Source organism: Colius striatus, chromosome 5 (assembly GCF_028858725.1).
Source record: "Colius striatus isolate bColStr4 chromosome 5, bColStr4.1.hap1, whole genome shotgun sequence".
Taxonomy (NCBI): Eukaryota; Metazoa; Chordata; class Aves; order Coliiformes; family Coliidae; genus Colius; species Colius striatus.
In genome coordinates, this window is record NC_084763.1 from 25596013 (window position 1) to 25613771 (window position 17759).

General features: G+C 41.9%; 1 protein-coding gene across 1 annotated transcript; it reads right to left on the reverse strand.

The window, feature by feature from the left end:
• Positions 1 to 6959: 6959 nt before the first annotated feature.
• IL6 (interleukin 6) lies at positions 6960 to 10246 on the reverse strand. Its single transcript, XM_061997399.1, has 4 exons — positions 10004 to 10246; positions 9786 to 9899; positions 9419 to 9565; positions 6960 to 7151 (listed from the first exon to the last, which is right to left on the reverse strand). The coding sequence occupies exons 1-4, from the start codon at positions 10244 to 10246 to the stop codon at positions 6960 to 6962; spliced, it is 696 nt and encodes a 231-aa protein (XP_061853383.1).
• Positions 10247 to 17759: the final 7513 nt, after the last annotated feature.

Below are 17759 nucleotides of genomic sequence, written 5' to 3' on the forward strand. Positions count from 1 at the left end.
AGTTAGTGGCTGCTGCAGCCAGGTGTGGATTCTTTTCAGGGGTGGGGTTTGTGATGCCACCTGTGTGGGCGCATGGGGCTTTCACAGCTCAGCTCAAGGCTACAGTCCAAGATGTGTGAAATGATGTCATTGATACCTTCCTGCGTGCTGTGAAGGTTGTACTAACTTTGAGGTATCCAGTTGATCTTACCTGGAGATAGGAGTCATTCAGCTGTCCGTCTCATGCTGCTAAGTGGAGGCATCACGTGCCTTTAGTTGCCTTACCCCAGGCAATAGGCTGTTCCTGAAGCATGTTGTGGCTGGTGACAAACAGTTGCACAAGGGACTGAGAGGAGTGTTTCCACCTGGACCAGCTTTAGGAAGATCAAAGGTTACTGTGCTCGCGGTGCTTCTTGCCAAAAGTGAAGGTGTCTTGAGGATGTGAATGCAAGAAAAATACCCTGATCTCTGTCTGGAGTGATCTGCAGTCCTACAGCAAACAGTGCAAAGGGACACAAAGACATTGGGCTAAGAGAGAAGAGGATGGGGAGAAAGTTAGGGTCCTGAAAAGAAAATAAACACAAGGAGATTCATCAGAAAAAGAAAAAAGATTAGGAAAAATGGACAAGGCTTTTATAGGTGTAACTGAGGTAAAAAGTGAGAAAAAGGCATGTGCTTCAGAGAAGGAGCCACAGAGGCCTGTGATACTTGGTGTCTGATGCTAAGGGAGTCTTGTGACTTTGATGGGTTTCTTTGGTCCTGGTGTATGGACTCGGGATCTAACAGTAGGGTGTGAAATATTGTCCCATTTAGTGTTGTCATTAAGGAAAGGGGGAAAGAGATAACTGTCTCTCAGTATCAATTTGTTCTTAATAAGTTCATCTACAAAGGAAACTGCATGTTTGCTCCAAAAGCTCTTTAAGGCCTTGCCAGTTGTGAGGTAAAACTGAAGCTGATAGAAAATTCTGCTATGGATTCCAGATGTAGACACAGCTGGTAGTAAAGTCACTGTACTGTATCTCATCACAGCTATAAAACAGAAGGTATGTGCTTTTTTCTTTAGTTAGTTCATCAGCAAACTCACATTGACTTAACCCTGTAGCTTTCAGACATGTAAGCTCTGCAAACCAAAGCAACATACATAGTTTTGTCACAACAGGCCCATATTGGCAATGTCTAAAGCCCACTGTTCACTTCTTTGTACAGCCATCTTCCAAAATGGTTGTAGGTGACAAAGGGCTTCTTAAGTTGTATTTTTATTATATTGTACTGTAGTGGCCTGCTCTGGCAGGGATATTGGACTAGATAATCTCTCCACGTCCCTTCCAACCCTTAAGATTCTGTGAAATGAAACAGGGATCTAGGACATTGGTTTTCACCAGGAAAAAAAGCCAAACGGAACTGTATACTCCTGTTATTTTTGGAAATACTTCATTACAGACCTTGGAATTTAAGCTATGATGGTACTGATGATATATTTGGAAATAAAAGCTCATTACAGCTGTTCTCACCACAGGAGCAGAGACCACATCCTGGTAAATGTCATATGACTAATTTAATTTTTACTAGTGACTACTTAGTTGCAATTTCTACATAGTTTTCCATGATGGTGTGCAGCGCAATAGCTGTTTCCTGGTTAAGCTTGTGGGTCATATGCATTGTTTCTTGGTCATGCTTATGTTAATTTGGGATCAGGTGGTGGGTAAGACAGAGGGAATGCTTATCTGTTAAGTGGAAAAGGGTATTTCCTGTGATTATTTTTCCTGACTATGAAAATAATTCCAAGTTTCTATAAAAAAATAAGAAGTTTGAGCAACTTCTAATCAGGGAGCAGCTACTAGCCAGGGAAGTGAGATAAGCCTGGGTTTCCAGGTATGTTCCAGTTTTGTTTCTCGGAGTCCACTTCATTCTTGTAGAGACCTTTGGCAAGGGGCAACTCCTGACAGTGCAGCCTTAAAGCAGTTCTTTTCCAGCCAGATTGTAAGACTGTCTTCATCCCAAATGGTCTCTCTTCTAACAAGTTCCATTTTCTTTTATAGTCCCATCCTAGGTGACTGAGCTATATGATTAGGAGGAGTACAGGTCTTGCAATTTGAGGGACATCTTTGAACTTCATTGTATTTATTAACGCATGCTAATGTGGGATCCACAGACACAGTCAGTGTGTGGTCCCTTTTCCTTTTACAGCTCTTCCCAGATGATTAGAAGTGGAAGAAGAGACAAAAGCTATTGCTGTGCAGTAGTGACAGCTTAGTAGCTAGTTTTGAATCTTTTGAGCTGAGGGTGGGACTTAGAGCTTTTGCTGAGTGATATTTGCTTTTGTGTGTAACAGCTCTAAGTTATAATCTCAGGTAACAAGACTCTGAATGTAATTTACTTATTCATCATATTGCCCTTATTTATATGGTACAGAATGTAGAACTCTGTAAACATGTAAGTTAAAAGGGATAAAGAAGCAAATGATCATAAATACATTTGCTAGTATTGAAACTGGTAAGAACTTTGCCCTGAGTACAGTTGAAATGGAATAAAACATTGAAAACACTATGTTAGGTAAGCACTGTCTGTCAGAAACAAGGATGTCGCTAATTAAAATGTCAGTTTTCTGAATCTGAAAGGTAATGTTTCGTTTTTCTCATGAAAAATCATCTTAGATCCTGGTCACTGAAGAGAGGAAATGCAGATTACAATTTTTCTGAAGTGTGTTTTCTGATGATGGCCAAAGTCAGTCTTGAAACTATACCAAGATTCGATAAAGTATGTTTATACTGCAGAAATGGGTTGATTTTGTTAAAGAGTTCATGGAGGAAATGATATTTTATACTCTTGGAGGTTTCATTTTATGGAGGCAAGGGGGCTGGGTTTTGGTTTTCCTCTTATCAAGAAGAAAAGAATTCCCTGAGATCCGAAACTATGATCTAATCATTCTGTAAACCCTTGCTTCTCTTGTCAAAAGATTCCCACCTGGTATCATTTGGTTTGTACTGAGACAGCTAGATATAGATACAGATATATACTTGTCAGCATTTCTTGACCACTAGTCTCTGATTTTTTTTGTCTACTAATGTGTGCTTACTTTTCCACCATTTTATCTTTTAAACCAAATCCGGAAAAGCTTGTTAGTCACAAATAACAGTTGCAAACTTAGGGGGAAGTTTCCCATTGAGCTAAGCCAACCTAATGGCTCATTACAGCTGGAAAGTGATCCTGCCTCTCTTGCTTCACTGCTGGTGTCACGGTTCCATCAGTCTGTCTTGTTAACCTCATTTGCCATCAGCTGTTAATAAAAACTGTGAAGGTACTAGAGATGCAGACAGTGTCTTTCAAGTACCTGCTGTTGTTTCTGACAAAATTTACAGTATTTACATCAGAGCATAGGCTCACTGGGCAAGGGATGGTACTGCAACCTGGGAAAATAGATCAGGCTGAAGTGTTTTCTGGGGTTTTTTGGGTTTTTTTGTTTGTTTGTGGTGTCTCTTTTTAAGTTTCTTACACATCAGATTTGAAAGTATGGCTAAAAATAGAAAAATCATACTTCAGAGACTGTCAAAGCAAAAAAAAACTATTTTTTCATTGCAGGTTACTTTATTATTACATTGCATTCTGTCTTTTAAAGATTTTTTTCTCTCTTGTCTAGCATTACAGTGTCACATCCACAGCACTAAGGAATATTTTGGTTTTCATCTTTAACACTCTTTACTAATACTGTGGGCTTTTTCTTGCATACTGTGGAGTGTATGCATGCTTTTTTAACATAGCTTGATCCTCTTTCTGCATTGGTGTCCTGGTTTTAGCTGGGATAGAATTATCCAGCTGAGTATGCACAAGAAGCTGGGAGGGAGTGTGGCCAGGACAGCTAATCAAAACTAGCCAAAGGGCTTATTCCGTACCATAGGACATCATGCCCAGTATATAATCTGAAGAGCATGGTTGAGGAGAGAGGATCGCTGCTCAGGCATCGGTCAGCAGGAGGTGAGCAATTACACTGGGCAGCACTTGTCATTTTCTTGGGTTTTGTTTCTCTTAATTGCTATTATTACACTTTGTTCTTATCACTGTTAATATATTTTAGTTCAGTCATTATACTTGTTTTTATCTTAACCCATGAGTTTGGATTTTTGATTTCAGATTCCCCTCCCTACCCTATGGGAGGTGTGGGGAGGGGGAACCAGTGAGTGGCTGCATGAGGCTTTGTTGCTAGCTTAGCTTGAACCATGACAGTTGGGAAAGCAAATTCAGGATAAAGGGAGTTAGTAATCTGTTGGGCATTCTGAAATCTCCATGTGAGGTTAAGGAGTAAGGATGCAATGGAAACAAGGCGAAAGGCTAGCTGGGATCTGTGGGATGAGACTGGTCCCGTACAGCAGCAGCCAAAATCCTTCTGTGCTGAGTAGTTTTCAAGTTTTTACAGGCAATTATTAGTGGATCTTTTTGGTTTTGAGTATTTTTTCGCCTTGCTCGGTGAGTTAACTGTCAGCTAGGAGGAGCTCTCTTCAGTGGAAGCATTGAGGTATTTCATTGCTGCTAGAAGTAGCACAGTTATTTTTAAGAGTTGATTTAACAGTTACAAACACTCATTTTTGTTATGGATCTGTTTTTTTAAATGTGTTTATGCCAGTCTGACAACTAAAATAAATGTCTATGTGTGTTTTATTGATTCTTGTAAAACACTTTCAGTGCAGCAAATTGGAAAAAGGAAGGTAAGTTAATTTGAGAGGCCCCATAACATGCTTAACAGTTCTCTGACTTCCTTATGAATTCCCGACTGTGAGTCCTGATGTCACACAAGCACCAATGAATGTAGATTTCAGCAAGTGTTGCTTATCCTAGGGGCATTCCCTGAAGCTGTCACAGTGACAGCAAAATAATGGCCATGGAGGCAGCTGCCTTGATATACCCTGAGAATTGCATGTGGCTCTGGAGGAGCCACAAGTAAAATGATGGCAGCTCGAGAGCAGCATCAGTGATACCCTTCATCCAGGAAAGACTTGAAAGTTGATCTGGCCACCCAGCAAGTGATAATCTTTGCTCATCTTCTACATCCTAAAATATCAGAGAGTTTACACCTTTATTTGAATCGCAGACTACCTGGGGTGGCCACCACCTGAAGGATGTCAGTGGGAAGTGTGGACGCTGGTCATCAATTGCACGAGATTTCAGTTCCCTATGTCTTAGGCACTTCCTGATGTTCAAGGTGGAAAACAGTGTGAGTTTAGCTGCAGGTACATAGTAACTAATGATGATCTTGGGCAGCCACCCACTACTGGGAGAGATGAGACCAGGAGATGCCTTTCTTTTTGGTCTTTTTTTCTCTCCTCCTCTCTGTTCTCACATAGCGATAATCAAGTCCTTAAAAGGTCAAATGCGACATCCACACTTGGGTCTCCTACCTAGTATGGGCATAATAAGGGGAAGAATGTTCTCTAATCAAATGGTCACTAAGAAAATCTCTGTTGAGGAGAAAAAGTTGAAGTGAAAAAGCCAACCCAGGCTATTTTTCCTACAGCGCATGCCAGAACAGCTAAAGCTGGGTCTTCTGTGTCATGAGAAACTCCTTCACCACAGACAACTTGAAAGTGTCTACCTTGAGGTCTCCTCATTCCTTTTTGAGATGATGCACAAGCTGAGATGTTGGTTTTACCATATTGGGAAAAGCATGGCTTTTGTGTGTTTTGAGCCTCAGATGCAAACTGTGGGTGGACTGGTCACTGTTTTGGCATCTGCAGGGGTGGAATGTGTGTGTGGACAATCAGATCACTGGGAGGAAGAGGAGAGTTTACCAACATCCACATTCCAGGGTTTGCCTTTCATCTCCTCATCTGCACCACCATTCTGGAGAGAAAGGTAATTAATGTTCCACCACTTGAACGGACAAAGCTTGAAGGGCGCACCTCTTGTGTATGCTGTGAATTCCTGAACGTTCGGGTATAGGAGGTACCTGCACAGCCACAGTGAGGCACATGGTACAGCTAAGGGGTGTTTCAGCCATTTGGTACTCGGGCCAAGGAGCTGGTTTGGAATACTGGTGGAATATAAATGACAAAAGACAAATGCATTAGATTGTCAGCAGTTACTGACATCTCTGCAGCAATATGTTGGTTTACATCACCTGAGGAAAGAACCTAGGATATCTTTTTTTCTGCCTCTCGAGGGAGACAACTGTGTAATTAAACTTGGAAAATTCCCTTGGGTGACAGCAATGTCTAATCAGGTGATAATATTCATGCCAAAGCTGTTAATGTGGTATTCTACCCTTTTACTTGTTTAAAAGAGATTGCTTGACTTGTAAGCAGATGCTCACAATTTTGTGGAGTATTCTGTATTAAATAGAGGGGAGTTGACTGTTCATTGGTTTCAAGAGCAATGATGCTTTATCATGTTTATTCTTAAGTGTCATGTTCAGTACATCTGGCTCTTTCATATCCCATTTTAAGAATTAGCTGTATCTGTGTGTATGTATGTGTGAAGTACATAACTAACCTAATTATATGGATAAAATCTAAGTGCTTGAAAATGGTTCTTAGGATACGTTAAGAGTTCCTAAGTCTTATCTGAAGTTCAGACAGCTTATACAGGTTTGGGTTTTTTTTTAATCAAATTTTATTTGTTCAAAAAATATAAATAAGTAATAAATACCATCTTTCAAATATTTTAAAAGCATAAGTTATACAACATTTCTTCTGGCTTCTGAAAATATTTTTTGTTGAACACATATTAAATAAATTGCTGTTCTGAATAGTACCATTAGAAATGAAATAAAATACATCTCTTGTTTAAATTATTTCTAAATATTGAAAATATAAATAGGAAACACTAGAAACCAATAAATATTTCAAATACAATAAATAGATTCCTAGAAGGAAATGAGAATGTATGTAAATGCAAACCATTGTTACTATTTCTAGTTCCTAAAACAGAACAACACGGTCATCTGCCACGTGACAGATTTGTAACAAAGGATTGTGCCTGAATTAAAACATTCAGACACTGAAACTCCTGGTGTGTTTCAAATAGCGAACAGCCCTCATAGTTTTCTCCATAAATGAAGTAAAGTCTCGGAGGATGAGGTGGATGGTGATTTTCTCTATCCATTTCTTGTTGGACTTCAGCTTTTTGTGGAGGGATTCCTGGGTAGCCGAGTCTGGGATGATCACTTCATCGGGGTTGATCACCTGTGAAGAAAGACAGTGTCAGTGTCCCAGTTAAAACATTGTAATTGAGGTTGCTGGAGAGTGCCAGTTTATATAACCTATTGCATATCCAGCCTTTCTATGCTGCGGTGCACTCCTCCCTCTCTGGGATGCTGTGCTTGCCTATGGCTTTGCTTCTGCTGTGGGCTGCGAGGGACACTGATGCCCACTGTGGTTGCTCTGCAGGAGTCAGAGGGTCTCATCTGACCTATACTGCTTGTCCTGGTTTGAGTGCAGGGCCTGGCGTTGTCATCCAATGCACGGCGCTGGACAGAGCAATACCCCTCCTCTGCTGTCTGCCAGCCAGCAGGTTATTGGGCAGATCCTGTCAGCATTTGTTGCAACTGGTACTGGTTGCAATGTCCTGAGTCATAAGTTAATTAGATGACATTGGAGTACTCTCAGTTGTGTAGCAGATTAACAGTCTCCAAAGACGTCAAACTCATTTAGCTGCTTAATTTTTACTTTCCAGGCATTTAGGCACGTGGGAGGACTAAGTGTCACCAGCTTTCACTGATGTGTGGAATCCTTACTGTGAGGTGAGTGAAAGGAGTTATATACACCTAGTGCTGATTGACAGTGCTGGGCTCCTAGTACCCAAATGCCCTTTAAGAACTTGTACTGTGAAATGGGTAGGTGACTTCTGAAAATGAGAGTTCCTCACCCTGGAGCTGTTTTAGATGATTTAGGGATCTATGTAATAGACAACAATAAAGTGTCTGCTTCATCCTGGTTTTAGGATTTGTCCTACCCTTTACCACGCGACAAAAGCAAGCATGCCTCCTTCTGGAATACCTGTTCTGTGAAAGTCAGTAAGATAGGAATGTTCTTTCTGTCCAGACTACTTGGAAGTATGTTCTGATCACACCCCTAGTTACTAGTGTATCCAACTCCTTGTTGCATGCTGTAAAAGTTTATGTCTGGTTATCCAGACAGGTATCTGGATCTGCCTAACCACAAGCGACAGATCCTGTCCTTGCTGGTTTTGCCTTAAACAGCAGATACAACTTCTCTCCTAAAGAAAAATTGCCAACCTGGTGATCAGGACTCCTCGCTTTTTGATAAACTACAGTACAGGTTTTGCTTTTGCTCACTGTGTTGAATTCTGTCTATTTCAGTTACCTCAATCCTCCTAATTTTCCAGGAAAGCTAATTTCCTCCAGTTATGAAATGAACTTTCTGCAATCTAATATATCAAGTTGGAAGCCAGCAGTCAGTTGCTGTCTTATGACAGGACCATTATTCTTAGCTAGCACAGTGTGAAAAAAGCAGTTCAGCTCCCTTTCACTTAAAGAATGATGGACATAAATAAATATGTTAGGAGAGGTATGGCAAACACACAATAGGCTTTTCAGATGCCAAAAACCACCTTTAAGTACATAATGCCCTGAGATTTCTGCAGTCCTTACTCACCTGGGTGGTTCTTACTCACGCAAATAGTTTCCCTGATGACAAAGGAAGTATTCATTTTAAGAGTTATTAACATGAGTAAGAACTGCAGGAATGAAGTAAATTTCTGAAATGTGGTCTTTCAAAGCTCTCCAAAACATAGAAAACAACTGTCAGAAATGAATAGCATTTACCAAATCAAATAGATTTACCAAATCAAAAGAGAGTTGGGTGTTATTTGTAAAGAAGGAATATTTTTTAAGATGATGATTACAAGCAAAATGCCTGCTTTTTAATAGGCAGCACATTTTATTTAGTCAAGTTATTAACTTGTGTTTTGAATGTAACTGTCTTCCTTGATTTTGCTACTGGTATGTCAACATATTATACAGATTGGTTTAAGAGTTCATTTTGGAGAGTTTTAAAGAGAAATAATATTGTAAAAATGTACTTTCTTTTATTTATGTGAAGGTTGTTTTTTTAAAAAAGAGGGTTCTTGGGGGGGTGCAGCATTAAAAGGCTCAGACTGCAGTTCCACAATTAGGAAACGCTCCCTGAGAAATCTTATGTCTCTCAACTGGGCAGTGGTAACATACTTGTTCTTAAAACAATTACATATTTAATTATTGGTTTGGAGATGAGAAATAACATTAGAAAATAGGAAGAAGAGTTGTTTCATTAAGAAAATAAAACTTGTAAGTTAGTCATAAGGATGAGTGTCTGAGCATGAGGAACCATTGCCTGTTTCCGCTGAGAGAAAGGAAAGTGGGGACTTTAACTTCATATAGCATCCTCTTTCTCTGACTACACATCAGTGCTAAGCCATAACAGTTATCGGAATGCATTTAAAACCAACTCACCATCTGTCTTATGATATGTGCCAGACGCTCTGTGCTATTGCACAGGGAATCAACGTGTTGCTTTTCACTAGTAAAAGTTTCTTTTACGTATTCAAGGTATGTCCGAAATGTATAAAGCCCACTGGAGATTTTCCTTAAGCATTTATCCTGAAATGAGAGAAAGATGAGAGAGTCACTTATAGCTTGGAAGTGCCTCGATGGCAGCGGTGGGCACTCAGCGCAGTAAGCAGGTGTTGCTTACACAGAGCGTGCAGGGAAGGGGAGCTGGCATCAGTCTCTAGGCCAACATGCCCAGCTTTTTATGGAGCTGGCAGAAATCGCCCCAGGTATATAGAAGACTAGACCAGAGAGGAGAGAGGTTCCTTGCCTCATTGAAGCCGTCGAGCAGACACCCGTCGTCTTCTGTCACCTGGGGGAGGTTGAGGTCGTTCTGCATGAGCATTTCCATGCTGTTCTCGCATACAGTGAACTTGTTGCATAGCTGGGGAGAGACACGAAGAGGTTCCGTTGCACCTTGGCCGGAGGCAGCCGCCTCGGGCCGGGTGCGAGGGAGGGTGTGCGAGCGGCGGGGCTGCCCGTACCCACCTCCAGCTGCAGCTCGGCCGCCCTGGCGCGCAGCAGCCGGGCCAGCCCCAGGCTGGCGGGCAGGGGTGCCCGGCGCGCCGCCGGCTCCTCCAGCTCGGCCTCCCCCGAGGAGTCGGCGGCGGGCAGCGGGGCGGCGGCGGCCCGCGGCAGCAGCAGCAGCAGCAGCAGCGGCGGCGGGAGGAGGGCGGCGGAGCGCCGGGAGGAGCGGCGGCGGTCGCAGGCGCAGCACGGGAGGAACTTCATGGTGCGGCTTCTCGGCTCCGTCCCCGGCCCCTTCTCGTCTTCGAGGCTGGCGGGTTGAATGAGCTCCGGGCATCCCTGAACGTGTATTTATCGAGGGGGCTTCGAGATTATTCATGGCCCGGGAAAATCCGACATGAGAACACGGGGGTGTGTGCACGGCGGAGCGCTCTGGGTTTGACACAGCGCTAGCTCCGTCCGAGCACCGCGGGATTGTGAAACGGGACCGGGGGGGCCGCCGAGAGCGGCCGGCGGGAGCATGAAGTCATCCTACCCCATAACCGCAACTCCTTCATGGCCGGGCTACCCCCAACTACCGTCTCACCTGATCCGTCGGGGCCGGAGTCGCCCGGCCCCTCTGCCAGCAGCCTCTGAGCCTGACAGACCCAGCCATACACCGAGTCTTGGAAACTGTACACACATACTTATGCACCTTAAATATTTTCATGTTTTAATATTTCAATGGTTTTCAAGTTTTATACCTGTGTCGTGTATACTTACCTCTGTGGTTTAGCTATTTTAATTATTTACAGATGTAAAAGTAAATGCGTGTGTTTAGGTGCTGGGCGTTAAGTCCTACGCATCCACTCTGGCTGTGAGCTGCGCCTGAGCAGGGAGGAAGTTCAGCAGATCCATAGACTGTAACTGCAGAAGAAAGCTCTCTGGGTGGCTGCAGGATATGCCTCTATTCCCTGTTATCTGTGGCTTTTTCTACCCACCTGGGAGGTGTAGCAGGAATCCCAGCCTTGCACAGAGGGACTCTTCACCTAGGCTAAGTGTGCCCATTTGGCTCAAGCCTGTAGAGTGCGGACCAGGTCAAACTGTGCAGGGCATGCTGACATTGAACTTGAGAAATACCTTGAAGTGCTTTTGGCCAAACTGGCTTTTTTTTCCCCCCCTTTTAAAAGGAAATCTGTGCTGTTTTCTTGTGTAAGCAAGACCAGAGAAAGAGCTGATTCTGCTTTGGGAGGTGCTAACATGAGGGCACAGAACAGGGAAAACAGAGCATGAGGCATAAGAGACATGATAGTTCAGGGATTGAACCTGGGTATTGTCATTCAGACTCTATACAAAAAACCCAGATACTGCTAATTCATTTTCTAAAAACCCTGCATAGAGAGCCCCAGGAAAGAAGCAGGGTCACGAGGGGTATTGTTTAGTTTAGTGATGGGCTTGGCAGTGTGAGATGAGTGGTTGGACTTTAGGATCTTAAAGGTCTTTCCCAACTGCAATAATTCTGTGGTACTACTGTTTTTCACTTAATGTCCCATCTGTCAGTAGCAGGAAGGTAGCTGCAGTAATTCTGCCCAGTGGAGAGAGCAGTCTACCCAGACAGGTGGTGGAGTCAACATCCCCAGAGCTATTTAAAAGCCATGTAGCTGAGGTGCTGAGGGACATGGTTTAGTGGTGGGCTTGGCAGTGTTCGGTTAGTGGTTGTACTTCATGGTCTTACAGGTCTTTTCCAACCTAAATGATTCTGTGATATTAGAGTTGAAATGCATGTGTGAGAGAGTAATTTTCACCAGCAGCAGCCAATCACTGTCTAATTCCCCAAGCATGGCCAAGGAAAGCCATAGCAAGCATCTGCTCTAAGATTAGCTCTGCCTTGCCACATCTATGGCAGGAGAATAGATCACACCACTAATGGGTACAATTGACTGGTATCACACTAAAAGATCTGATTGTAAGGTGCCAAAAGATTAAAACCAACCAGACCAGATGAGCTCGATGCTTCAAACATTAGCCTGGTGTTTGCCTTCTGATAACCATCAGGGTAGATAGAGCAGGGACATGAGAACTTCTGCTTCTCTCTCTGTCCATTTGCAGTAGCATATGGATGTGCACGTCTCAGAGAGGGATTTCCTTGTGCTGCTGGGTGGATTGTAGGTTGTTCCATGCAGATAGCCAAACTTCTCCTTCACCTAAGTGAAAATACTGTTTCCAAAATCACTAAAACTTGGTAGAAGACTGTATTTCCTTAATATTTCCTTTTCAGCAGGCATTGTGTTAGTCTTGTTAGTAGCTCTGTGATTTTTAATTTTGTAGCCTCATTTTATGAGTTGTCTTTTTGTCTTTGTGTCATGAAAATGCCTTTCATTAGCAATTTCCAGAGAGCCTTTTTATACTGATTGCTGTTACACAGCAATCAGTCTTGCTGAGGTGTGTTGTTACTTCTTGTGGTGGGCACCTGGTGTTCAGCCAAGGTCAAGTCACCACACTTCTTCAGAGTTAAATAATACCAAATTTCAACTTTTGTTCTTTATCTAAAAGTCCAAGCCTTCAGTTATTTTTTCTCCTTTTGCATTTTGGGGTTTTCGTTAACTCTTTTGTAACTTTTCAGAAGTACAAAGTATACTCATGCTGTAGTGGAAGCTGCTCATTAATGCCTTAGAAACTCAGTTTGATAATCTGGGACAAAGCGTAGCTTTCAAGGGAAAAAGGAACTCAAATTTATGCAATAGCATTAAGATACTTCTGCTATTACTCTGGACAGTTTCTTATGCACATAAATAAAACACTTTGCACTAATCTATCATAATGAGTAAAGTTTGGGGAGGACTTAAAGGGAATTAATTAATCCACAGTGTACTACACTGAGTTACAATGATTCATCAGTAACCATGTTCAAAATGTAGTAAGCTCTGAACAACTAACACCTGCTCATGAGTTAGCAATAGGTCAAGAGATTTGCCTGTTGGTACTTTAAATTATATAAGTAATGTTGTTGAGAGTCTAAAGTATAATTTCTAGAGTCAGAGAAATTTCTTTCCTGCATAGCATTTTTCTAATACTGCAGATTACACTTCTTTTATCCTTTTATCCTTTCTGTTGTTTTTCATTTCACTGTACAGGTTCTTTTTTTTTTTTTCTTGTCATTCATACTGTAAACCAGATAACTGCATCCTGACATGCAAAACCTTCCTAAGGCAGTATTTCTGAGACTCTCAGTGCAACCTCCTTCATTCTGAGCAATGAGCATTATTACTGTACATTTCTGTGGGAGCAGAGGGGCCAGTTCTGGCTACTGTGAAAAATCTCTCAGACTATCCACACATGAAAATTACTCTTGGTTACAGTTGAGCGTGAGTTTATAGTCAGGGAGACAATCTGGGATCCTCCCTTGTGTCAAACTCTGTTTTCTAGGATCAGTGTGGCAACTCACAGACCCATTCCACACCAAGTATTGTTTCTTCTAGAGTTGCTCTGCCTGAGAGCAAGCCCGTGCCACTTTTGCTCCTGATGATCTGGTTGATTTGCAGACAGGAGGCTGTTTCCAGAAGAGTTGGATGACACCAGCATGGAAATGCTACTGCTACTGCAGAAATCAACGGACTGCAGAGCTGTCATGGTCAAAGCTTGTCATCCCTCTTCTGTCAGCCGTCAGGCACGTGCCGGCAAGGAGCCCACATGGGTTGAGCACTGGTAGCAGCAGGAGATCTTGCTTGCTGAATGGTGTGAGTCAACTAAATGGCTATATAGATGGCATTCCTAGATGGAAAGCTAAGGTCTTTAATAAAGTAGAAGAATTACTAGGGCTACAGTATGTTCCACTGTTATTTGTGTGTTTGATTTGACTGTTTTTTCTGTCTAATAACCTTCACTGTTCTACAGTAGTGATACAAACCACTGATGTTTATTTGGAGATTATGACTTCAGGTGGTACTGTTGATGATAAGAGAAGGAATGCAACTAAAAATGTGTTCTTTTGTAAAAGTGTCAGTTTGTGTGTGGAAGAAAATACGAATTGTTGTTAGACCATTCAAGTGGGATCATGACAATGACTAAACAAATAATTTCCAAATGTCTTGAACGAGCTGGAAAGCTGATGTCAGTTCCCCTGACATATTTTTGGTTGAATCCCTCAAAGCTTGGAATGAGGGAACTTGAGTTCCTATAGATCTTGTAAAAAGTGGTGACGAGTTCTTTGTCATCCATCAAGATGTAAATTCATCCATTCTAGAGCTCATTTCTTCTAAGGATCTGTATACTGAGCATTCACTGGCATGACAGGATCTGTAAATGCTTATGTGCCTCTCCTCTACATTTTCTGGAGTTTTTGTGCTACAAAACATTAGTTTCAACAGTCTCTGTGAAAAATCTCAAGCTTCAAAAACTGGATTTTTTCCCCCCCACGTATTTTCAAACAAATGCACATCACTGGTTCTGCTAAGATCTTGAACATATGAGTGTTGAACCAAGCAGTCCTGTGCTGTATTCGAAGTGAATAGGCTGAACAGGTCATTGATATCCTGCATTCATGTTTCTCGTAAGCAAACATTGCTTTGAGAAGCTGCACGTCACCAAAGAGCACTGTTGCATTTGACTAACGGCCTTTTGCTCTTGTGGCTTTGCAAGTTCTTTGGTTCTCTGTTTGTTGTTTGCCAGGGAACTGTAGAGTTGTTTGGGGACTTTTTGGTGAAAATCATTGCTCATTTTTCTTCCCTAAAGGCAGACTTACACAATTTTTAAAGAAGACTAGGATACGTGGTAATAGACTTAACTTTTTTTTCTTAAGAGTATCATATGCAAATACCATGAATTTCCACATCTTAAGCTAAATCAGAGGTTTAGAGGAAAAATTCTTAGCTTTAAATTATGTCTTGATTTTCAGCTTTATCTGCTTAATCTTGAGAAGTCATGCCATGGTCTTCTCTAGTCAACTTCTAGGCTGGCAATTATGCAGTCCTAGGGGAGGGAGATCCTGGAGTTCACTGTTGGGAATATCTGAATCCCGTAGAAGACTTTAAATAGACACACCTCTTTTGAATCAAAACGATTGCAGTCATTTTAACTCTGCAATGGGAATATTGTAACACTCACCAGCAAACCTAGATTCACACGAGGAGAGCTTTGCTGCTGTGGCTGCGCTGATGAGTGACATCAGGAAGCGATTCCACAGACTGTTCTCATGGAAGGAAGGTAGCTCTTGCTTTGTGTCCCTCATGGTGTGTCAGGTGATGCCTCTTCGTAGGGCTGCATGAGGCATGAGAGCAGAGAATTGGCTGGGTTACAAATACCTCAGTGGCCTTTTGTCTTTCACAAGCATGATACCTGCATGTTAACTGTTACCTGGCTTGTTTGTGATCATTGCCCACTATGGCAACACACTGCTTTGACAAGAATCCCGTTTTATGAGTATTGTGCTTGAAATTGTTCTTGGGCTGTGCTTTTATAGAAGATTTTTGTTCCCTTTTAAAAGTAAATTGACTGTAAATTCTACTTGTGTTTACAGAACTTTCTGGTTCACTTTGAGCTCTTTTCTAAGCATGAAAGATGAAAATTCAAAGTTGTACAATGAAGAAGAGTGATGTGTTTCAATCACCAGGGAAGATGATGAAGCTGAAAAGAGAACACACTGAGGGGCCTGAGTATATGAGAGATACTGTATATGGTATAAGTATTTATTTTTATTGTTTGCTATTTTTGTCATAGTACATTAGATATAGTCTGTGTTTTACAAAGCATTCAAAAGGCGAGTTCTTTCTCAGAGGAGCTTGTTCAATGCCAAAGGAAACTGAACAGGTGTCAATGTTTATCCAGAAAGTAGTTACGCTCATGAATGCATACCAAGTCTAGTTCAGTTCTGTAACCATAGGATCTATTTCACTCTTATATAAAAGTTTGATGCATTTCTCAGTAAGATAGCTGTGTATCTAAATGTGTTTACATTCATTCATGCCTATGTTTTTAGTGCCTGGAATCTCTTTATCTGACTGTTGTCTCTCTCAATTTGACATTTAACTATGCATCCTTGTTCTGCTTTTCCTAGTGACTGTCTTTCTGTGAGACTGTAAATTATTGACACGTAATCCAAGTCACTTAGCAATATTTCTGTGTTTTTTTCCTGGATAGCAGAAGTTTCTTTCTGCACTAAGAACAAAAGTTGGGTGGTATCAGTGGTTATTTTTGCCACTGTATGCAAAATGACGCAAGAGGTAGTACTTCTTATGCTTCGGAGAACTTGATTTCTACACTAGAGCTTAGAATAGGGACATACAGCTGAATGTGGGCAGATGTAATTTACCTCACATCTTAGTATAATGATACATGTAGTGTGTTCAGCTGGAGAGCTATCTTTTACACGTGCTATGATGCGGTAGTACTCCTCAACAGAGCCACTGGTAAAAGTATTGTAACCAGAATCAGATGCCAGGCTTCAGTTCTTTCCTTTTGGAAGATAACATTTCATTAGTGGTTTTTATGCTTTGGAAATTTTTCTTAGGAGATGGTTAATTAGAAAACCAAAATGTACTATGCACCTGCAATAACTGCTGTGTGATTTCGTGAAGTTCTTCTAGCTCAAGGATCCCTCAGTGACACTGTGGAGTTTGCCACTTTGGTCATATATTTAGCCTAACAATCTTGTGGAGAGGCCTGAATATTGCTACTTAGAAGGTACCTTAGACATCGAGGTTTTGAGGTCTTTCTTCCTTTCTGGGTGAATTCTAGCAAATTCCTTTATTGTTCTAAACTGAGTTTGTTAAAGAGAACTTACTTATTATAGCAGGATCACTTTCTAATTACATATCAGCACACTATAATCAGATTAACAGGTTGTGCTCAGGTCTATAATCTTCACTCTTCCTGCACTGAAGCAAAAGTATCCTGGGGCCAGGCTGGCTATAAGGACTCTGATCACATCACCAGAGGATTTAAGTAGTCTAGATCCAACTAGATTTTCCCTTCAGATGGCCAATTAGATGGTGCTGTGCTTTTTGTTTAGATTGCTCAAACCAGGATGTGGGAGATGTTGAATCATATCCCTTCCCTTTCCAAAGGGATTATGAACCTAAATTTGCTACTTTACAGGAAAGTCCCCCAACTCTTAAGAATAATGTTGGCCAAGTTTTCCAATCCCTCCTCATTTAAGAGTTCACTTTAGTGAACCATTTTTTGTCAGAAGGAGATCAGAAGTCTGCATGCCACCTTGATGGGCTGATGTAGGTTCCAGGTGATGTTTGCTTAAGTACATAGTACAAGAAATTTGGACCTTGGGCAGAAATAGAAAGTGATTCCTAGGAAGTGCTCTGACCTCAGAGCTGTTGGGTAAGCTTGGGCAGGGGTGAGGGCCTCGCTTCCTCTGTGAGATGACTTTTGAGCGGAAGAACTGGTCTATATGGTGAAACCCAGGAGGATTGCTTATAAGATCCTTACCAGCAAAGGGTCCTGTCTTCCAGGGAGAGACACCTGCTTTCTGAGGGAGAAAAGATCCTCATCCCTGGAGTTTCTCATGGACAGTTGCAAGACTTTCTCATGAAACGAAGCAGCTCTTGCTTACCCCTTCATTGACGGGGACTATGCCTGTGACTAGCAGGGGAACACCGTGGCTCTAGCTGCCCCAGTCAGGCGTTGCCTGCTGTAAAGTCCCCTGGTATCGCTTGTCCCAAGCGCAGAATGTAGTCTGTTTCCCCTACTGATCTTAAAAATACATGTGAAACCAAAAGTTGAAAGTAAAAACCAGAAGCAGTCTAGTTGAACGACTCTGATCTGAAACCCCCGGGCTCTTCCCTATGCC